Source organism: Desmodus rotundus, chromosome 2 (genome assembly GCF_022682495.2).
Source record: "Desmodus rotundus isolate HL8 chromosome 2, HLdesRot8A.1, whole genome shotgun sequence".
Classification (NCBI taxonomy): Eukaryota; Metazoa; Chordata; class Mammalia; order Chiroptera; family Phyllostomidae; genus Desmodus; species Desmodus rotundus.
In genome coordinates, this window is record NC_071388.1 from 81,055,685 (window position 1) to 81,079,040 (window position 23,356).

General features: G+C 44.1%; 1 protein-coding gene and 1 non-coding gene across 3 annotated transcripts in view; one reads left to right on the forward strand and one right to left on the reverse strand.

The window, feature by feature from the left end:
• Positions 1-12,109: 12,109 nt before the first annotated feature.
• NXPE3 (neurexophilin and PC-esterase domain family member 3) overlaps positions 12,110-23,356 on the forward strand; it is a 46,871-nt gene continuing 35,624 nt past the window's right edge. The window contains exons 1-2 of one of the 2 annotated variants that reach the window (XM_024578080.4): positions 12,110-12,293; positions 21,090-21,378. In XM_024578080.4, the coding sequence (XP_024433848.1) occupies positions 21,283-21,378 (96 nt within the window). In that variant the 5' untranslated portion in view covers positions 12,110-12,293; positions 21,090-21,282. Of the gene's footprint in view, positions 12,294-21,089; positions 21,379-22,838; positions 22,959-23,356 lie in introns of those variants that run through there. The other variant, XM_045185932.3, reaches the window with a different exon arrangement.
• LOC112320732 (small nucleolar RNA SNORA69) lies at positions 16,334-16,455 on the reverse strand. The gene has a single exon (XR_002976443.2). It is a non-coding gene; the product is annotated as a small nucleolar RNA SNORA69 (small nucleolar RNA).

The window sequence follows — 23,356 nt, forward strand, 5'->3', positions numbered from 1 at the left end:
AGAAAAGCAGCTGTTAGCCCGCTAAGAGCGCAGGTGGCACTGTCGGATGCTGTTGAAACAGTGGGTGCTCAAAGCGTTCCGGGTAAGCAGTGTAGGTGCCCTCTGATTGGACACAATTAGGACGTGTGGTTGGCCTTGTGGACTGAATTGTACTCCCCACTAAATTCATATGTTGAAGCTCTAACTGCCAGTGTGACTATTTGGAGATGAGGGCTTGAAGGAGGTAATTAACGTTAATAAGGCCATAAGGGTGGGGCCCTCTCTCAATAGGTCTGGTGTTCCCATAAGATACAAGAGATTTTTTTCTCCATGCACACCCAGAGGAAAGACCATTTGAGGACAGTGAGAAAGCAGCCCTCTGCAGGCCCGGGAGGGAGTTCTCACCAGGAACCAACCCTGCTGGATCTTGGACTTCCAGCTTCTGAAAATATGGCAGCCTGAGCAGACTAATATAGTTGATTAATCAAAAAATTGGCTAAAATAGGAATTCACAAAAAAATGACATGTACTTAAAAAAAACTTCATGAAATAAAATTGACATGCTGTGACCTGCACTTATTTAAAGCAGGCCTTGTGGTAAGTTCCGACACATACGTGGTCATAGGCTGTATAACGACACTTCGATCAACATCAGACTGCATATGCAACGGGTCCCACGGGACTATGATGGAGAGGAACAGTTCCTATTGCCTAGTGACGTAACTCTTGCAAAGGCATTGTATGTTGGTGGTGATGTTGGTGTGAGCTTACTGTCTGGGCAGTCCTATGAAAGTATAGCACATACAGTTATGCACAGTACACGATACTTGATAATAAATGACTATGTAGTGATTTGTGTGTTGTATTTACTATACTTGTCATATGTACTCTTTCTACTTATAAAAAACCAGATTGTACCCTGGCTAGGGTGGCTCAGTGGATGGAGTGCCGCCCTGCAAACCAAAGGGTGTCCAATTCGATTCCCAGTCAGGGCACATGCCTGGGTTGTGGGCCAGGTCCCCAGGGGGAGGTGCGTGAGAGGCAACCACATGTTGATGTTTCTCTCCCTCCCTTCCCCTCTCTAAATAAAATCTTTAAAAAAACAAAAACCGTTTGCTGTGATACAGTATGCCATGCTATGCTGGCAGCATCTCATACATCTCATGTTTACCATGGAACTTGATTGAGTCATATTCTCTTGTGCTTGATTTAATCTTGTGTCATTTTATAAATTTAGTGCAGCCTAAGTGTACAGTGTTTATAAAGTCTCCAGTAGTGTACAATAAGCCCTGGGCCTTCGCATTCCCTCACCACTCGCTCACCCAGAGTAACTTATGCTCCTGAAAGCTCATTTATGGTAAGTACCCTGTACAGCTGTACCATATTTTTAATCTTTTATATCAGTTTTTTTTGTAGCTTTTCTATGTTTTGACGTGTTTAGATACACAAATAGCATTGTGTTAGAATTGCCTACAGTACTGCATATGGAAACGTACTGTACAGGTTTGCAGCCCAGGGGCAGTGGGCTGGACCACGTAGCTTAGGTGTGTTGGAGGCTGCGCTGCCGTGTAGGTCTGTGTAAGGGCACTCTGAGGTTGGCACGGGGACAGAATTGCCTCACGCTCCTCCAGGATGTGTCCCCTTCGTTAAGCAGTATATGACTGCACGTGTCCTTGAGACCTTCACAACAATTGAGATAATGAACTTACTCATCACCCCCAAAAGATTCCTCGTCTCCTTCAGAACCGTCTTATTTTAAGAGGCTTCTTTTGCTCAGCATAATTATGCCAGAGATTCATCTGATAGTTCATTCTTTTTTTATCGCTGAGTAGTGTCCCACTGGATGTATTAACTGCAATTTGTGTTTTGAGTTTTTTCTTCAATTTTATTAAAATATTTTCCAGCTTTATTGAGAAATAATTGACATATTGTGCAAGTTTAAGTTATACAATATGATGGTTTGATGTTTCTTATAAAATGATCACCACAATAACATTAGTTAACATGTACTCGTCACCTCATATAGTTATAGCTTTATGTGTGAGTTAAAAACTTTTAAGACCTATGTACAACTTTCAAAGAGTTTTATGGTATCAGGTCTTATGTGTAAGTCTCTACTCCATTTTGAGTTCATTTTTGTGAGTGGTGTAATTTAGGATTCCATTTTCTTTGGCATATAAATATCCAGTTTCCCGTACCATTCACTGAAGAGAGTATCCTTTCCCTACTGAGCACTTCTGGCTTGCTTGTCAAATATTAGTTGAATGTATATATATAAATGATGTTTATGTTCCATTGGTCTGTGTGTCTGTTATGCCAGTACCATGTATTTTGATTCCTATAGCTTTATAGTGTAGTTTGACCTCCGATGCTTCCCATTTTTTTTCTTCTGTCTTAGCTTTAGATATTCAGAGTCTTCTGTGGTTTCATAGGAATTTTAGGATTTTTTTCTTCTATTTCTTAAAAAAAATGCCATACAAAGTTTGAGAACCAAGATGGAGGCGTAGGTAGACACACTGCGCCTCCTCCCACAAACAGAACTGACAGAAAATCGAATGGCAAGGAAGTCCGACACCAAGGAGATAAAAAAGAAACACATCGAACAGAGAACCAAGATGGCGGCGTAGGTAGACACACTGCGCCTCCTCGCACAACCAGAACTGACAGAGAATCGAACAGCAAGGGGGACCAACACCAAGGAAACAGAAAATAATCATTCATCCAGACTGGTAGGAGGGGCGGAGACGGCACTGGGGTGGAGAGGACTCGAGTGGCTGTGGCGGGACTGAGACTGGCGGAGTGTGGGACAAATGGCGCAGGCAGTCCGAGCACTAGCAGACCCTGCGGTCCCACATTTGCACAGATAAACCCAGAGGGCCGGACCCAGAGTGGCAGAGAGTGAGGCAGGCAGAGTGGCGGGTAGCACCCTGCGGCACATTCGCCCACAGATAAACCGGACCAACGGCGGGCAGAGAAGCAGACCGCTGCGCAACCCAGGGCTCCAGCTCGGGGAAATAAAGCCTCAAACCTCTGATTGAAAGCGCCCCTGGGGGTTGGGGCGGCAGGAGAGACTCCCAGCCTCACAGGAGAGGTTGTTGGAGAGACCCACAGGGACCTAGAGTGTGCACAGGCCCACTTACTCGGGAGCCAGCACCAGAGGGGCCCAGTTTGATTGTGGGTAGCGGAGTGAAAGACTGAAATCCGGAGGAGAGTGAAGCGGGCGCCATTGCTCCCTCTCGGCCCCGCCCCCACGTACAGCATCACAGCGCAGCCACCAGCATTACCCCGCCCGGGTGAACACCTAAGGCTCCGCCCCTTAAAGTAACAGACGCACCAAGACAAACAAACAAAAAAAATGGCCCAAATGACAGAACACTTCAAAGCTCCAGAAAAAATACAACTAAGCAACGAAGAGATAGCCAACCTATCGGATGCACAGTTCAAAGCACTGGTTATCAATATGCTCACAGACTTGGTTGAATCTATTCGAAAAACAGATGAAAAAATGAAGCCTATGCTAAGAGAAACAAAGGAAAATGTACAGGGAACCAATAGTGATGAGAAGGAAACTGGGACTCAAATCAATGGTATGGACCAGAAGGAAGAAACAAACATTCAACCAGAAAAGAATGAAGAAACAAGAACTTGGAAAAATGAGGAGAGGCTTAGGAACCTCCAGGACACCTTGAAACGTTCCAACATCCGAATTATAGGGGTGCCAGAAGGAGAAGAGGAAGAACAAAAAATTGAAAACTTATTTGAACAAATAATGGAGAACTTCCCCGATCTGGCAAAGGAAATAGACTTCCGGGAAGTCCAGGAAGCTCAGAGAGTCCCAAAGAAGCTGGACCCAAGGAGGAACACAACAAGACACATCATAATTACATTACCCAAGATTAAACGCAAGGACCTACGTCCAAGATTACTGTATCCAGCAAAGCTATCATTTAGAATGGAAGGGAGGATAAAGTGCTTCTCAGATAAGGTCAAGTTGAAGAGGCTCATCATCACCAAGCCCTTATTATATGAAATGTTAAAGGGAGTTACCTAAGAAAAAGAAGATCGAAAATAGGAACAGTAAAAATGACAGCAAACTCACAGTTATTAACAACCACACATAAAACAGAAATGAGAGCAAACTAGGCAAACAACTAGAACATGAGGGTTGTCAATAAGGGAGTGGGAGGGGGAGAGGGGGGTAAAGGTACAGAGAATAAGTAGCATAGATGATAGGTGGAAAATAGACAGGGGGAGGGTAAAAATAGTGTAGGAAATGTAGAAGCCAAAGAACTTATAAGTATGACCCATGGACATGAACTATGGGGGGGGAATGTGGGAGGGAGGGGGGTGGGCAGGATGGAGTGGAGTGGGGGGGGAAATGGGACAACTGTAATAGCATAATCAATAAATATATTTAAAAAAAAAAAAAAAAAAAAGAAACACATCCAGACTGGTAGGAGGGGCGGAGACAGGCACCGGGGCAGAGAGCACTCGCATGGCCGTGGCAGGACCGAGACTGGCGGAGTGTGGGATGAACGGGGCAGGCAGTCTGACCACTAGCAGACCCTGTGGCCCCACATTAGCACACAGATAAACCGAGAGGGCTGGACTCAGAGTGGCGGAGAACGGGGCAGGCAGAGCGGCGGGTAGCACCCCGCGGCCCCACACTCGCACACAGATAAACCCGGACGAACGGCGGGGAGCGAAGCAGACCACACAACCCAGGGCTCCAGCTCGGGGAAATAAAGCCTCAAACCTCCGATTGAAAACACCCATGGGGGTTGGGGCGGCAGCAGGAGAGACTCCCAGCCTCACAGGAGAGGTCGTTGGAGACACCCACAGGGGCCTAGAGTGTGCACAAGGCCACCCACTCGGGAACCAGCACCAGAGGGGCCCAATTTGATTGTGGGTAGCGGAGGGAGTGATTGAAATCCCGCAGAGAGAGGAGCGGGTGCCATTGCTCCCTCTGGGCCCCTTCCCCACCTACAGCGTCACAGCGCAGCAAGGACCTACATCCAAGATTACTGTATCCAGCAAAGCTATCATTTAGAATGAAAGGGCAGATAAAGTGCTTCTCAGATAAGGTCAAGTTAAAGAAGTTCATCATCACCAAGCCCTTATTATATGAAATGTTAAAGAGACTTATCTAAGAAAATGAAGATAAAAAAATAGGAACAGTAAAAATGACAGCAAACTCACAGTTATTAACGACCACACCTAAAACCAAAACAAAAGAAAACTAAGCAAACAACTAGAACACAAACAGAACCACCGAAATGGAGCTCACATGGAGGGTTATCAATAGGGGATTGGATGGGGGAGAAGGGGGGAAAGGTACAGAGAATAAGTAGCATAAATGATAGGTGGAAAATAGACAGGGGGAGGGTAAGAATAGTGTAGGAAATGTAGAAGCCAAAAAACTTGTAAGTATGACCCATGGACATGAACTATAGTGGGAGAATGTGGGAGGGAGGGGGTGGGAAGGATGGAGTTTAGTGAAGGGGTGGAAATGGGAAAACTGTAATAGCATAATCAATAAATATATCAAAAAAATTTTTAAAAAGTACAAATTTGTGGTTACAAGAAAGTCACAGGGATGTAAAGTACAGCATAGGAATACAGTCAATGAGGCTGTAACAGCTATGTGTGGGGCCAGGTGGGTACTGGAAACATGGAGGGAATCACTTTGTAAAGTATATGGTTGCCTAACCACTATGCTGTACACCTGAAGCTAATATAAAATAATGTTGAATATGTACTGTAATTGAAAAGAAATTTTTTAAATTTTAATAAAAATTTAAAAAAAATGCCATTGGTTCTTGCTGGTGCTGGAGTCTGGGCTCTATCCACAGTTGCCTGGGTTCTCTGATCAGGCTTCTTGGATGGTGGAACCTGAGGCTGTGCTCAGGGTTGGCAGGCTGTGAATTTCCTTTCTGCTTGGGCGGGGTGGTAAAATGGGCTTCATAGCCAGCACTGTCGACCCAGGACTCACATCAGGCACAACTGCCAACTGAGCTCCCTGTCCAGACAGGGCGACTGGTTCAGATCAGCAAATGGGCAAATCTGCTGACTGGGATCTTTCCTTGGGGTGCCGCTGCTGCAAGCTAGAACATGTCTACCAAAATCTGGGGGCTGTTTGCTGTAAGCTCTGCCCCTCTTCTCCATCTCTATCTGATTCCCAGTGGTAGAGCTCCCAAAATTTCCCTGGTGATTCCCAGGAAATGAGACCTGCTTTGGCCTCCCTACCAGTGTCCTGAAATATTGGGGAAACTTCATGTCCACCTTGGGCTCTCTTTTCCACTGGAGAAATGTAGGCTCAGTGTCCCTCCCAGTGATGCTGTGTTGGCCTGGGGGAGGGGTGATGTGGTCGGAGTGTAGCGGCTCTCTTACCTTCCCAGTGTGGTCCAGGAGTGTGCTTTCAGCCTCACCACCTCCAGCTTCTTGGATTTTCAAAGGTACCTTGTCGATGGATAGTTGTTAAGTCATCTTTTGAAGCAGACTGAAATTTTGAATAAATTATGTTGCCATCTTGATGATATTACCCTACAATTTGTTTATCCATTCATCTGTTGCCTATTAGAAATTAACTGCTATGAACATTTTGTGTATAGGTCTTTGTATAGACATATACTTAATTTCTCTTGGGTGAATACCCAGCAATGGAATGTCTGGGTTGTAGAGTAGGTATATGTCTAACTTTTTAAGAATCTGCCAAACCAATTTTATTTTCCAAGTTGATCATAATGTTTTGCACTCCCACCAGAAGTATAGGATGCTTCCATTTTTTTATACATCCTCACCAAATATTTGGTATGGTCAATCTTTTTAATTTTGGTCATTGAAATGTGTGCATAGTAGTGTCTCCTTGTGGTTTTTAATCTACATTATCCTAATGCCTAATGATGTACAACATTTTAAAATTTATTTGTCATCTGTGTGTTTTCTTTGGATGTGTCACAAAGTTTGGTGAAGTTTTCCAAAAACTTGCCCATTAAAAAATATTATTTTTAGTATTAATTTTAGGGGTGTGTGTGTGTGTGTGAGAGAGAGAGAGAGAGAGAGAGAGAGAGAGAAAGAGAGAGAGAGATCTGTTGTTCTACCCATCCATGCATTCATTGGCTGATTCCTGTAGGTATCCTGACTGGAGATTGGACCCACATTCCCACCAACTGAGCTACCCGGCCAGGGCAAAACTTACCTATTTTTAAAATGGGGCTGTTTGTCTCATCTTGAGTTGTAAGAGTTCTTTATATTATCTAGATAAAAATCCTTCAACAAATATCAAATATTTTTTCCAGTCTGTGAGTTGTCTTTTTATGTTCATAATTATATTTTTTGAAAGAGAACTATTTTAGATTCTGAAGAAGCCTAATGTATTGATATTTTTAATAGTTTATGCCTTTGTTTGTGCTGTATTTAAGAAATCTTTATAATACCTGATGCCTCTAAGATTTTCCTGCCTTTCCTTCTAGAAGTTTTACAGTTTAGCTTTTACATTGAAGGTTATGATCCATGCTGAGTTATTTTTTTATATGGTTTGAGGTTTATTTTTGCACGTGATTATCCAGTTGTGTAGCACCAGCTGTTGAAAAGATTGGCCTTTCCCCATTTAACTACCTTGGTAATTAGTTGACCAAATATGCATGTGTCTGTTTCTGGATTCCATTCTGTTCCATTAATTTGGCTATATCTCAGTACTACACTATCTTGATGACTGTATCTTTCCACTCAGTCTTGAAACTAGGTAATGGAAGTCTTTCAACTGCGTTGTTTTTCAACGCTGTTTTCCTTGAGTATAGATGTTCTGAGTTCTGTGGCTTTTGTAAGTTCTACCCACCATGCACCATTTCAAATTTAATTCCTTAAAATGGAGTGAGAACGTAAACACACTCATAAACCCATCGGAATTCAAAATACATCTAGATTCTTATAATTTCTCACCCTGATCTTTGGTAATTTCCTTGTGCATACTCAACCCAATAGCAGATTTTTGTTTTACTATTTTGAGCAATTCACTTTTGAGTCTTTCCAAAGCATTCAACATTGTTTTCCAAGAATATTCTCTCTTTTTTACATTTGATTTCAAAGGTTCATATAATAGATTATGTAATTATGTAATAACACAAGTAGCATAAACTGGTTTGGAAACAAACAACTTGGTAGAAATGGGAGCACTCTGGAAAGGGAATAAAAGTCATCAGAATAACAAAGCTTTTCTTGTTATGTTCCATTTCTGTTTAAAGAAGTGTTTTTGCACCTCAAACAAGATTCTTTCAAATTTAGATAATCTAACATATAGAGCTGAGAGGATATGACCTTTTAAGACAGATTAGTAGTTGCCAGGAATTGAGAAAGCGGCTGCACATTGGAATTTCAGGGTCATGAAACCATTGTATGCGGTGCTATGGTTGTGGGTACCTGATCCTGTGTATTTGTCAGAACCCACAGGACAGTAGACAAAGACTGCAGCTCTACTCCGTGCACATTTAGCCCCTCACATCTCACGTAGGGTGTCAGGAGACCTGACGATGGAATGTGGACTATGATGAATTTAACTGTATTATGAATGTATGGCCTGAACATACGGAAGAGGGCAGGAGAAAGGCAGATGACCTAAGTAACTCTGGCACACTGCTTATGACTGGATAGTGTAAGTTCCATAGTCCATTTGGGCTGCTGTGACAGAATGCCAGAGACTCGGTGGCTTTAACAACAGAAATTTATTTCTCATAGTTCTGGATGTTGGGAAATCTAAGCTCAAGACACCAGCAGGTTCAGTGTCTGGGGAGGGCTATCTTCCTGATTCACTACCATCCTCTGACTAGGTCCTTACATGGTAGAAGGGGTGAAGGAGCTCTCTGGGTTCTCTTAAGCAGAACAAACAATAGGCATTAGCTCTGAAAGATACTATCTTTCCACAAGGCTGAGTGCGTGACAGACTGTGTGCAAGAGACTGCCTTTCCCCACAAGAGGCAATTAAGGTTATATGAGGTCATAAGGGTAGATCCCTAATCTGATGAGATCGATGTCCTTTTAAGAGGATGAATAGACGCCCAAAAGTTCTCATTCTCCCCCTGCCATGCAAGGACACAGTGAGAAGGTGTTTACAAGCCAGGAAGAGAGGTCTCATCAGGAACTGAATCAGCTGGCATCTCGATCAGTGACTTTTAGTACCAGAACTGTGAAAATAAAGTTCTGTTGTTTAAGCCACCCAGTCTGCGGTACTACTTTATTATGGCAGCCTGAGCAGACTAATACAGGCACCAAACACTTCTTCCTTCTAGTCTGCTACTCTTGGTTGGTTCATGGTGTTTTTGAACAAGGGTGGTTGGTACCAAATGTGACAGCAGTCACTTATTTTGAACAGTGCTTCTTTGATGGTCCTTGGGGCCCCCATTTCAAACACTTGTTCAAAGGAAGGAAGCAAAGGAACTAAGTCCTCCAAGCTTCTACCACCAGAGATGTAGCCGGATTTGCGGGTGAATATTCCCCATGGTAGCTGCATCAGTGTTGGGAACCGCCCTGCCTGGTTTCAGAGGCTGTAATCCCCCATGGTTAAGGCTGAGTCAGAGTTGGGACCATAAGCCACTAAGGAGACAAAGCTTGTCTCCCTGGCAGAAGTGCCACCTCTGCCCACTTCACCCTGCTTGGCCCTGAGCTTGGCCAGTTAGCCAATGACTGGTAAGAATCCTCAAGGGAGGATCAACCTAAGACAGGCTCTGGTCACGGAAGAGGCCTGCAGGGAAGGACTGGGGGGGCTGTGGAAAAAGGGGGTGATGGACCCTCGCCCCTCGGCTTTGAAATAGCCTGAGTCCTCATTCTGTCAGCAAGAAGTCTCCTAATCTCTTGGCTGCCTTACTTTCCTTGCCTGACTTAAGCCTGAAGCAATAACAGAGGGCAGTGCAGTCCTGTGCTGGGAGGGGCAGATTCCATGGGGAATCAGGCCTAACAAAAATACATACATTCCTGTGAAACCTACTTAATTTGTACCCTTAGTTTAAGAGATAAGGGTCCAGACCTGAGATGAGTCTGGTGCCTAAAGTTTTATGGCCCTCTAACTAATTGGCTGTAACTCAGAATAAGCCCTCAGAGTTCTCTGTAAATCTTGTATTGTTTAACCCTTACTGGCTGACAATGATTGATGAGCTTTATCTGTATTCCTATGCGAATGAACCTAATAAAAGCCCCTGGAGAGAGAGGCTCGGGGCCCTTCTCCCCTTGAGAGAAACGGCCACCTTTCCTCCCCAAGCAGATCATGTCTTGGTAGTCTTTTTCTTCGTCCGTGGCGGAACCGGGGGGGGGGGGGGGGGGGGGGGGGGGGGCTGCGTTAAAGCCCCCCGACACATCAGAAGCAGGTTTAATTCACTTTTGCTTATCTAACCTTAAGATCCATACTTTGTTTTGCTTAAGAAATAAAGTTGAGTTACATTAGCATCTATTTTTTTAGACAGGTCAGATGACCAATTCCTTTGGTTTTATATCATAACATACATATATTTATGTATGTTCTCATTGTTTTTCCTGCTGTCAAAGTTAGGTTATCACATGTTCAACATTTAGAAATTTGTTACACTGTGTCACAACCTGAGATAGGGAATTCAAGAGGAAGAGATTTGAGATACTGCACTAGGCACTTTTCATTTGTCATCTCATTTATTCCTAAGTGCAGGTAGTGTTGCCCCTAATTTACAGCTGAGGAAAGGAGCTCAGAGAAGTAATTTGCCTAAGATAGCATGGCTAGTAAGAGGCTAAGCTGTGGACCAGACCCAGGTAGGCTAGGATACAAAAGTGCAAATCCTTTGTATGGTAGCATTCTGCAATAGGGATGTGGTGGCTTTCTAGTCAGGGATCTTTTAAGAATCTAGTAGTGATGGACAGGCCTCTCTGGTCCAGCCACTCTTGTTTGTGGCTGTAATGAGTGTGAAATATATGTAAGAGCACTCAAATTCCTCAGTGTGATGATTGCCTGTGCAAATGAGGTTAATAAGCATCACTAATGCAGTCCAAAACCATGATTTAGAAGTCAGCATCTCCCATTTAGTATTTTCCACTTGCCCGACAGCCAAACTGTGAAAGACAGGTGGCTGGGAGTCCACCTACAGGGAGACAGGACTTGATCGAGCAAAAGTCTATCATATAGGGCTCTTCATCATTAGGCACAGAGTCAATGGAACACTTTTTATGATTACAAAAGGCCCTTGAAGGCTAAATTTCTTTGAGGAATGAGGAGAATGAAATGCTTACTCCAGAAGAGACTGCCCAATACAGAACCTCCTTTTGCTCCATGCGTGAGTCTGGTCACTCATTCATGCATGTACTACTGCCACGAAAACATCGAAATAGGCAAGTGGAGTCCGTTGTGGTCAATACATGTAAGAATGATTAATGTTAGTGGTAATTTATGTGAATTTTTATTCTTCAACCTTGAGGTAATAGGGGCAGGTCGACTTCGAGAGCCTATGCTTTGTTTGGATAAATTCGGTCTAAATCCACTGCGCTCCCAGCGCTGTGATCCCTTCCTGCTTCCTCAGCAAGGGCTTGTCTGTCTTCTGAGGACTCCTGTCAGTTCCTGAATTTCACAAGGCTGCTACGGACGTTTTACCGGCTAGAAGAATGTGCAAAATAGGATAGCTCAGAATTCGGGGGTGAGGGGGGACATTCAGGCATTTTGCCGGAAGACCCACTTCTCGTATATACGGCTAGTAACAGAAACAGGGCTGTTGCAAGGCAAGGAGTAGAATAAGTCGATCGTTAACAAGCAAGTAAAGATTCAAGGACCAGTCGTCAAAGTGCTCGTGCTTGGCAAATTACGGTTCTCTGATGCTGGGAACAATGCATTCTGCCACTCAGAGGAAAGACGGCCCAAGTAGGGGCATCTCCGGTTTGGACACTTCGCGGACAAGAAAAGACTTGAAACGGATGCTCCCTGGTGTCCGAAGACGACAAGGAGCTAGGTCCCGAGAGGGCCCAGAGTCAGGCCACAGTGCGACAGCTGCAGGACGCCCTGGTGCGAAGGAGCCGGAATAGGAGTGGTGGCTGAAAGCGCTGGAGGCCCAAGTCCACGGGCGGGACTCGGGGACTCTGCTCCCGCCGGTCCGCGCCGGCGACTGTCCATCGGCGTCTTCAGCCCGCCCCTCCCAGAGCTCAGCCAATCGTAGGCCGGGGTCGGGGGTGAGACGACGTCGCGGGGTCCGGAAGCAGGGGGCAGGCGGCTGGGCTCAGCGGAGACCGATCTGGGCATCCGTGCACCCCGCCGCGGGAGAGCGCACGACGGCAGGAGTGACCTGCCGTTGACGACCAGGAGGGACCTGGCGGTGAGTGCGGACCTGCGGGTTGGGTGCCGGCATCGGCCCGGGCCTCTGCCGCCCGAACGAGCCTTTGCTCGGCTCCTTTGCGCGCCTCTCGGCTTCCAAGCTCCTTCCTCATCACGCTCAGGCTGCCGGGTCCCTGTCCTTGTGTGGCCTGGTGCCGACGAAGTGCAGCACAGCTGGGGCGTTTGAACCTGGAAGGAGAGGCTCCGGCCCAAGTCGGGAGCAGAGTTGGAGTCCCAGGCTGCTGCAGCCGTGGACCCTGCTGTCCTAGCCTCTGCGAGTCCCGGCAGGGAGGGGGCGGGGCTGGGCGTGTGCATTTCCATCTGCAATGTTTTCAACTTGCTGCAACGCCGGCAGGTGCAGCCGCGGGCGCAGCACTGCGGAGCCAGACCTCGGGACAGCGGGTCTGCAGCTAAGACACCTTCCACCCCTCCAGCCCCATCTCGCGGCTCATCGCTGCTCTGGGCACCAACGTGTTGGACTGTTCTGGCCTCACAGCCATCACATTCAGGTCATGGGGGCGGGAAACAGGTGTGACTTTACAAGGTGTGACGTGGAGACCCTGGCCTGTTGCCCATCTCCGTTTGATCAGGGGCCACTAGGGTGATAAGAGGGATTCTCAGCCAGGGTTTATTTTATTTGACTTATTTTTAGAGAGAGGGGAAGGGAGGGAGAAAGAGCAAGAGAAACATCGATTGGTTGCCTCTCACACACCCGAATGGGGGGCCTGGCCCACAACCCAGGCTCTTGCCCTGGCTGGAATCGGACTGGTGGGAGGATACTCAGCCCACTGAGCCACACCAGTTAGGGCAGCAAGGTTTACTGTTTAAAAAATTGCGTGTAATTGCCTATTTGTAAACTTTTTCTTATTTTTCGTTATTTACTGTAAAGGAGAATCGTTGTCACATTTCCAGAAGGTAAAAAGAGTCACACTGTTCTGATAGGCCTCCCCTCTCCAAGCAGTAGTTAATTATCATTTGGAACATCAGGGTGTGTATGCTTGAAGCTGGCGGGACTGCCCGGTCTCCCTCCACCCCAGAGGCGCTAGTACAGTATTCTTCCACCCACAGTGCTTGGTTCTGCTTTCCTTTGACTGTTGAGTATTTCCTCTCCATGTCTATTGTCTTCACAATCGTCTGGGCCTGATAAAGTGCTGTTGATTTTTTCTGAAAAAGGAAACAAAGGGATAGGTCGCTCAAGTGCTGTTGGCTGTTCCCTTTGCTCACAATTGGAGTGTCTTGAGGGTATAATATAAGTTACAATTTAAACATTTCAGAAAGGCCATTCTTTTTTAAAAAATATATTTATTGATTATGCTATTACAGTTGTCCTATTTCCCCCCTTCACTCAACTCCATCCTGCCCACCCCCTCCCTCCCACATTCCCCCCCTATAGTTCATGTCCATGGGTCATACTTATAAGCTCTTTGGCTTCTACATTTCCTACACTATTCTTACCCTCCCCCTGTCTATTTTGCACCTATCATCTATGCTACTTATTCTCTGTACCTTTCCCCGCCTCTCCCCCTCCCACTCCCCTGTTGATAACCCTCCATGTGATCTCCATTTCTGTGAATCTGTTCCTGTTCTAGTTGTTTGCCTAGTTTGCTTTTGTTTTTGTTTTAGGTGTGGTTGTTAATAACTGTGAGTTTGCTGTCATTAAGGCTCCGCCCCTTTACATAACAGGCACACCAAGACAAAAAAATGGCCCAAATGAAAGAACAGATCAAAGCTCCCGAAATAATTCAACTAAGCAGCAAAGAGATAGCCAACCTATCAGATGCACAATTCAAAACACTGGTAATCAGGATGCTCATAGAATTGGTTGAATTTGGTCGCAAATTAGATGAAAAAATGAAGGCTATGCTAAGAGAAAAAAAGGAAAATGTACAGGGAACCAGTAGTGATGGGAAGGAAAATGGGACTCAGAAAGGCCATTCTTGAAATAACACTTCCTGACTACCCTGTAGAAGTGGTTCCACTACCTGGCTCTCCATTAAAATCATCTGTGGCGCCCTACCCCCACAGATTCTGTCTGATTCCTTTGGTGGGGTGTCCTTCAGGCACTGGTATTTTTAAAGGCACCAAGATGATGTTACTGTGCATGCAAGATTGAAGGCCGTCGTCTATCAATGTGCCCTGTTTTTTCTTATAACAGTTACTACTCTGTGACTTATTTAACTGATTTGTTTACTTCTCTACCTCCTCCCTCCACCATTAGTGAAAGCATAGGCAGGCACCCGGGCCTGTGAGGTGGGGGTGTGTGAAGGAGAAGGGGGGTCTGGGAAAACAAGTCCTGCAGACCTGTCACCCTGCTTCACCTTTGCCCAAGCCTTGACCTTATTTGGTTGACCCATCATTGTCCGTGTCTTAGATGAGTCTCTTTTTCTCTCCTTAGACCCTACCCTATTAAGTTTAAGGTCTTGCTCAGCACCCTATGAAAAACACAGCCACTCTGAAAAGTTTAGATATAAACAATTAAGTTTGGATTTATTCCATGTAAATCTGTGCTTTGGACTTTTATGTAGTGCAGTTCGTGTATTTTGAATTAAAATTTCAGACACTTGCTCTGACAAGTACAATTAATTACAGGTCATAGTATTTAGGATGGGAACTGTCCCTCCAAAACTGGGTATATGGTTGTCCTCTAAAATATTTGTGGAATATTTGTCTGGGAACATTAGCTCCCCAGAGGATGGGGTTGCTGCCTAATTTTCTGTTTAGTACTGAACTCAAGTATTTCATTTGCATTATCGACAATTGTAACTCCAAGTGATGTAAACATCACTTTGTAATTCTCTTGTGAGATAATGGATAGGAAGACGGTTACCTACTGGTAGTCTAGGGTTGTTGCCAAGGGCCATAAAAAAATTAGATTGGCTGGTAAGTAGTCTTAATCAAAATTTGGCAGAACAGACCATGCATTTGACTTTTCGCTTGTCTCTTAAACATAAATAGGAAGCATGAGTAAGTGGTGGACTGACCCTTGAGAAAGATTTGAAAACAGGACTGGTCAAGTTGAGATTCCCCGTGGGGCAATTATAGCGTTTACATCGGTCTGGATGCCTCTTGTGTTCTGCAGTGGCAGGGTGAATTGTTGAACCACATGATTATTCTAGTCTTTAAGAAAAGTGACACATGGAGCTTTTTAGTTTTGGTTTATTTTTTTTTCCAGCTATATTGCTGTTTATAAAGTTTTGACCTTCAGCTCAGATCTGAGAGTGATTTGCCATATTTATATAGAGATAGCCAGTTACCGTTTTTTATTGGTAGGAAAGGAAATGTTCCTATCTCCACTCGTCCCACTATTTTGTACTAAGTCTGTATTACACCTTTGCTATAAAATTATACTCTTTATTTCAAGTATTTTTTTCTTTACCTAATTTTCAGTATCTTTAACTTTTTCATTGTGCGTATCTCTGTTGCAGCAAGAATAATGGTGTAGAAATGAAAAAACTCAACATGTGCTGTGACTGTGGCAAGAAAAGAATAAGGGCTGCTCTCAGGATTGCCTGAGGTCAGGACTTTACACTGGAAGAAAGTTAGATGTAAACTTAAATTTTCTAGTTCTAATAAGCTTCTCTTCTTGGGAACTGGAAATTTCCAAGAAAAAAGGTGAATTACGTTTATTCTTTTATTTTTTGGTTGATCTAGGAAACTTTTTTCCAGAGTCATTTCCATCTAGCACTCTCATTACTCAATTCTAAGTACAATTTGAGATGTTAAAGGATATTTTCCTGCTCTCTTTGTAAATAGCTTTTTCGTTATAATCCCTTTGTTTAACATTTGTAGGAGAATCACAGAAACCTGTTACATATTTCTTTCACATTGAAACCTTTCATCTTATTTATTTATTAACCTAAATTTCATTTTTCAGTTACAGTTTACGTTCAGTATTATTTTGTATTAGTTCCAGGTGTACAGCATAGTGGTTAAACAATCATATACTTTACAAGGTGTTTCCTTGATATTTCTAGTAGCCATGTGGTACCATACATAGCCATTACAATATTATTGTTATTATTATTATTTTCTTTCTCTCAGAATTGCCCATGTCAGTCTGTCATGATTTCACCCTCATAAAGACGAAACATAACATCACCAACACAAGATTGCGTCTCAGCAGTACTTTCACAGACGGAAGCGCGGTAATTGCCACCTGCGCGCCCTTGCGGTGTTGTTGGCTCTGTCTCCCACGCTGTAGTCTGCACTCCCGCCACTCTTTTGTAGCTACCAGTTTGTCCTTCTTAATCTCCTCACCTCTTTCACGAGTCCCTCTGGCAACCGTCAGTCTGTTCTCTGCATCTATTTGTCTGTTTCTATTTTGTTTGTTTGTTTATTTTGTTCTTTAAATTCCACTTATAAGTGAAATCATGAGATATTTGTCTTTCTCTGACTGACTTATTTCACTGAGCCAGCACCCTCTGGGTCTGTCCATGCTGTTGCAAATGGTAAGATTTCTTGTTTTATGGCTGAGTTATATTCCATGGCATATGTGTACCACAGCGTTTTTATTCACTTGATCATAGTGTATGATCTTTTCCTTGTATTGCTGAACTTAGTTTGCTAATATTTTGTTGCGGATTGTTGCATCTGTGCCCATCACAGGGGTATTGGCCTGTAATTTTCTTTCTTCGTAGTGCCTTTATTTGATTTTGGAATCGGATAATGCCGGTCTCATAAAATGAGCTTGGGAGTCTCCCCTCCTCTTGCATTTTTTGTAATAGTTTGAGGAGGCTAGGTAGTAGTTCTTCTTTGAACGTTTGGTGGAATTCACCTGTGCTAGTTGGGATTTATTTTTCAGTTATAGTTACTTTCAGTATTATTTGTATGGGTTTCAGGTGTACAGCATAGTGATTAGACAATCGTGTGCCAAGTGTTTCCCCTGCTATTTCCAGTACCCACCTGGCACCACACATAGTTATCACCATCTACTGACTATAGTTTTGTGATGTACTTTACATCCCTGTGACTGTTCTGAAACTACTAATTTGAACTTCTTAGTCTCTTCACCTCTTTTACCCAGTCCCCCAATCACCCTTCCCTCTGGTAATCACCAGTCTGGTCTCTGTGTCTCTGAGTCTCTTTTAATTTTGTTTGTTCATTTACTTTGTTCTTTAGATTCCACATATGAGTGAAACCGTATGGTATTTGTCTTTCTCTGGCTCATTTCACTGAGCATAATATCCTCTAGGTTCATCCATGCTGCTGCAAATGATGGGATTTTACTCTTTTTTATGGTCAAGTAATACTCCATTGTGTAAATGTACCACAGCTATTTTATCCTGTCCTCCAGTGACGGGCACTTGGGCTGTGTCCATGTCTTGGCCATTGTAAATCATGCTGCAGTGCACATAGGGGTGCGTATATTTTTTTGCCTTAGTGTTTTGGGTTTCTTTGGATAAATATGTTGGGAGCTTTTTGATTTACTGGTTCAGTTTTGTTGACTGCAATCCTTCTGTTCAGCTTTTCTGTTTTCTGGTTTCAGTCTCGGAAGATTGTAAGTTTCTAGGAATTTATGCATTTTTTCCAGATTGTCTAATTTGTTTTCATATAATCGTTGGTAGCATTTCCTTATGATCCTTTGTATTTCTGTGGTGTCAGTTGTTACTGCTCCTCTTTCATCTCTGATTTTATATTTGGGTCATCTTTTATTCTTGATGTATCTGGTTGAAGGGTTATCAATATTGTTTGTCTTGTCAAAGAACCAGCTCTTGGTTTCATTGATCTTTTGTATTTTTTTTTAGACTCTATTTTGATAATTTCCACTGTGATCTTTATTATTTTCTTTCTTCTACTTACTTTGGGCATTGTTTTTTGTTTGTTTGTTTGTTTTTCTAATTCCTTTAGGTGTAAGGTTAGATTGTTTATTTGAGAGTTTTCTTGTTTCTTGAGGTAGGCCTGTGTTGCTGTGAATTTTCCCTCTTAGGACTGCTTTTGCTGTGTGCCATAGATTTTGGATTGTTGTGTTTTCATTTTCATTTGTCTTAAGGTATCTTTTGATTTTTTCCTTGATCTCATTGTTAACCCATTCGTTGTTTAGTAACATGTTATTTAGCCTCCATATATTTGTGTGTTTTTTCATTGTGGTCAGAGAAGATGCTTGATATGATTTCAATCTTCTGAAATGTATTGAGACTTGTTTTGTGGCCTAACACGTGATCTATCCTGGAAAATGTTCCACGTGTTCTTGTAAAGAATGTGCATTCTGCTGCTTTGGGGTGAAATGCTCTGAACATGTCAATTAAATTTATCCGGTCTAGTGTGTAACTTAAGGCTCCTGTTTCTTTGTGTATTTTCTGTCTGGATGATCTCTCCATTGATGGAAGTCGGATGTTAAATTCCCCTACTCGGATTGCAGTACTGCCAATCTTTCCCTTTATGTCCATCAATGTTTGCTTTACATATTTAGGTGCTCCTATGTCAGGTGCGTACATGTTTACAAGGGTTGTAGCCTCGTGTTGGGTTGTTCCCTTTATCATTGTGTAGTGTCCTTCTTTGTCTCTTACTATAGGCTTTGTTTTAAAGTCTTAAATCTTTCATTTTAAATTGTTTTCCCATATTAGATTTAATACCTTGTTTCTCCTTCTGTCATATCTTTAGTTATTAGTTTTAGAGACCAGCTTTATTCGTAATGCTTGTGATTTTTATTTCCTGGTGTACAATTAGGACATAAAGATGGAGGTCTCCCTTCTTTGCAGGAGTACTTTGAAGAAAACTGGCCAATGGTGACCACTGTTAGTCAAAATTTTAGTATATGTGTTTTCAAAGAGAGGTCTGTTTGGTGCTCTTCAAGCTCCACCTAGTTAGATATACAAATGGTCTCTCAAATCTTAATGCTCTACTGCTCGTAGCAGGAAGTCCGGTCTTTTCCTGGCATGATCCTCCATAATGATTTTCAGTAGAAGCCCCTGGCCAGGAGGGGCTTTTTGCATGTTTGCACTGCTGCGTGTGGCCCTGCCGTTCCTTTAGCTGTGGGATCTGCTGCCCTTGCCGTCCCTCTGCACCGCTGACCACTGCCGTGCTGCTGCTCCCTCGCTCCGAGCCACACTGACGTCTAAACCGACGGTGTTCTCCAAGTACAGGCCATGCCTACCATGGTGCAGCTGAATTCCTGCGGAGTCTCAGCTCTGGGCTTCTCCCTCTCTGGCCATCAGGGAAACCTGATTCTTATGGCCAACTCCTCGAGAAGAATTTCTACAGAGGAGCAGTTGGGGCCCTGATGACATCGTTACTTCTTGTATTTCACGGCCATTTTCTTTTGAGAATTTCCAGGCACTTCGGCGTGGGTGGGCTTCGGCGTGGGTGAGGGCGTGGGTGGGGGCGTGGGTGTTGCAGAGGGGCAGTGTTGGGGGTTATGAAATGGCTAAGTGCATGCAGGCTTTCACAGTACCTGGCATCCCTGTGGAGGTGGGCCAGTGGATTCATTCTTCCTTATTTAGCAGGAACCTGCCTTTTGCCTAATATGAGTATAAGCTTTTCCAGGGGGATTTCTGGCACGTGGTACAGGGTGCAGTACAGACTAGGCCTCCATAATTATTTGTTATGTGGGATGTTGAATCAACTGATAACCGTGTAAAGAGATAAGTACTGTGACAGGGTCAAAAAGTATGATACATTATCATCATAAAGTTGTATTTTTTATGATATATGGTTTCTGTTTCTCTCTTTAATGTAGCCATAAATGGTATAGTCTAGGTGGGAGACAAGAAATACATACAAATACAGAGATCAGCTAAGAAGTGAAAATCTTAAGTGCTGTGGGAATTTCGAGGATGGAGAGTATGTTGCAATAGCTTAGCCTTGCCTCCTCAGTGAGCTGGGATGAGGAAGGGTTGCCATGGTCCTCGTGGTAGGGGGTGAATTAGACGGGGGGAGTAGGTGAGCGAGGGAAGGGAGGGCTTACCAGTCCAACACAAAGCTGCAGGGAGCGGTGGTGCAGCTGAGGCATTCCGAGGTCCGCACCATGACTGTCTGCCCTTTTCACCTTTACCTGTGCCCCGTGTCCTCCATGGAAAGCCTCACTGGGAATAAAATACCAGCACTTTCTCTGCTTACCTCTATCAAAACAGCAACTGGAGAGAACGTTTTGAATTCATCACATGGGAGAACAGTAGCAGCAGATCTGAAGTCCTCTGCCTCTAGCGGATGTGATGAAGGATTTGGGTGTCCTGTCACTCATTCCTTAAGATTAGCATTCGTTTCCTTCATCTTTAGGACGGTTGTGTTTCCTCCCGTGCCTTGTTACTCAGCTGAGGGAGCAGCGGGAACACATGTGTGTTGGTGGGGCGGGGGACCCAAAGGGTTCCCGTCTCCTGCCACACAGAGGGACAGCACTCTTTGTTTTCCAGAGTGCACCGGAACTCCTCATGAAGTCACAATGTTTCCTGTTAGTGCTCTGTAAATAAAATTACTCCAGTAATGTGATGTAACTTGAACTGTAATGGAATTGAAGTAATTTTATTTACTCAGACTTCTGTAGAAATTTAACAGTTACTTTAACTTTGCAGTTTCTGAGAATTTAAAGACATTGTTTGTTTTTGTTTTTTTTTGCTTTCTTAAAAAGGTAAAACCTAGATTGGTAGTGTGATCAATGTAATTGTATTTACACAGAAGCCTGGGGTTGGGTTTCAGGAAACTCTCTGGCAGGGACTAGATGTTACTCCGCTCTGGCTCTTTGCTTTCTCAGCTTGACTTTGGGCATTCGAGGCTAAAGAAGAGGAAACGCGGTAATTTTCCTCTTACCCCATCCCAGGCTGTTACATTTGGTGATGTGCTTTCTGATTTCCCCTCTTTGCAGGAGTCCTTTGGAGAAAAATGTGTTTCTTAAATCAGTCCCAGCTGCTCCTTTACACGAAGAACTCTTAAAGATGCCGGCAGAAAAAAAGCAAATTAAGCTGAAAGCTCCCCTGCAGCTCAGGAAAACAAAGACATGGTGTTTTGAGGAGTGAAGGTAGCATGGTGTCAGCCATGGGTGACCAAGACACAGCCAGATGATGGGGCTCAGTTTCTTAAAACCACGGCCGTTGTGCTGCCTGCTTGCAGTGCTGATGGTGGTGGTGCTGGTCATCAATGTTACTCAGGTGGAGGTGAGTACTCAGCATGCTGTTCCATGTAGATACCTTGGGAAATGTTGACCATCAGAAAACTTATCCTGGGCACAGTTCTTGTCTACATTAATGTAATAAGTCTTTGAGTGCCTGCAATGGTTAGAAACTGTGCTAGTCATCAAGGGTACAGTGGTGAAGACAACAGACAAGAGTTCTTCATCTGTGGAGCTTATATTCTAAATGTGCATGAGAGAAAATATTAGCATAAGTAATTTTAATCATCATAATAATGAAGGATAATTAGAGATTGTGAAAGGTACTATAAAGAAAGGGAAGTGGGCTACTCCTCTAGAGTAGCTTTTGGGTGATGAAGGAAAGCCTTTTCAAGAGGGGTCCTTTTGGCTCACTCCTGGCAAAAAACTAAAGGAGTATTTCAGCGAGGGAGTTGATGATGAGTCTGTTTTGAAGACTACTGTATAGCATTCAAGGGCATGGACCATGTCGTACTGGATCCTCAGCAGTGCCTGGCACCAAGAATGTACTTAGTATTTGCCTCCCCTATACCTGCCAGCCCCAGCGTGAGCTAGCACCAAAATTTTTGGAGTAGTTTCTATATAAAATAGTGCTGTCCTCTTTAATTTTGTTGACTTGTGGTCCTCCTCAGGTTACAGGTTCAAACTAATGACGGTATTTCTTTGTTTATTGGGTTTTGCTATGGACTGCACATTTGGTTCCCCCACCATCCCAGCCTTGTGTGGGAGCTCAGGTTACTGTTCTCTTTTAGGATCTTTAGGGGTTCTTTCCCCAGCTTCTAGGGGTCGCATTACACACATATGCTCTTAAGTACGCTGCTGAATACTGGAGTGGGACCCGCTGGAGACCTCCCGAGTTCTCTCTACGTGCACCTCTTTGCTCCTGTTGCTCTGTCCTGTGGATTCTGATCACTTTGGTCTTTTGAGGCTCTCAGCTCCGTCACCTCAACTGGAGTAGTTCGCCAGGCTCCACCTGGGTTCCCCTCCCTGTGCTGCAGCTTGGAAACACCTTCAAGGCTGTAGCAAAGTGAAACAGTCAGCAACGCTTTAGTTTCTGGTCTTTCAGGCATCATATCTTCTGTTGTCTGATGTCCAGTGTCTGAAAAACCATGTTTTATATGTAGTTTGATTCTTTTTAAAAAAAAAAATTCTTTAAGGTGGAGAGGTAAATCTCACTGTTTCTCGATCTTGGGTGGAAGTGGAAGTCTGAAGGACTTGATTTTGAGGGGAAGGAGATGATAGAGAAGCTGGAGGAAAGGATGGGATCTAGAGCACAAACGGGTCATACAGCTTTATGTAGGATGAGGGACACTGCATTGAGAGTGTTGTTATCGTTTTACCGTTTATTATGTAGGAAGAGTCATGCTCCTTCCTCTGACCTAAGAAGGAAAGATGTGGTGATCGTTGGCAATGTGGATTCATGTGCTGCTGGAAGGTATGACATTGAGGGAGTTCTTGCCTGTGCAGGAAGTAGAAGCTGGAAGGATGGTGGAGCCCAGGAGGTTTCTGTACAGGGACTTGACAGAATGAGGTTGGGAGATGGAGCTGATCCTCCAGGACGACAGAGGGGCAATACATTTCAAGACCGTAAGTGTGTGTGGCACTCATCTTCACTAGTTCTGAGTGTGTGTTTTTCTTTAACCACATTCAGCAGCCTGGGTGTAAGAGTAGAGAAACAAGATAGTTGTGTAGGTCTGGGATAGCTGAAGAGGTAGGCAAAGGGCGAAAGAAAGACTTCAGACAGGGATTTGGAAGATGGCGGCAACATAGGTGGGAGCGGAAACCACTTCCACTCAGCGCCAGGGAAATACCTAGCTGATCTGAGGAGCAGAGCGAACAGCCAACAGTACTCCAGCATATACGAAGATTAGAGACCAAAGATAGAGGACATTGAAAGATCTGACGGTAAGAAGAGTGCTCAAGGACAATAAGGTCCCCGGGACCCGGGACCGCGCGGTACAAGGGCGGCAGAGGCGCCAGCCCTG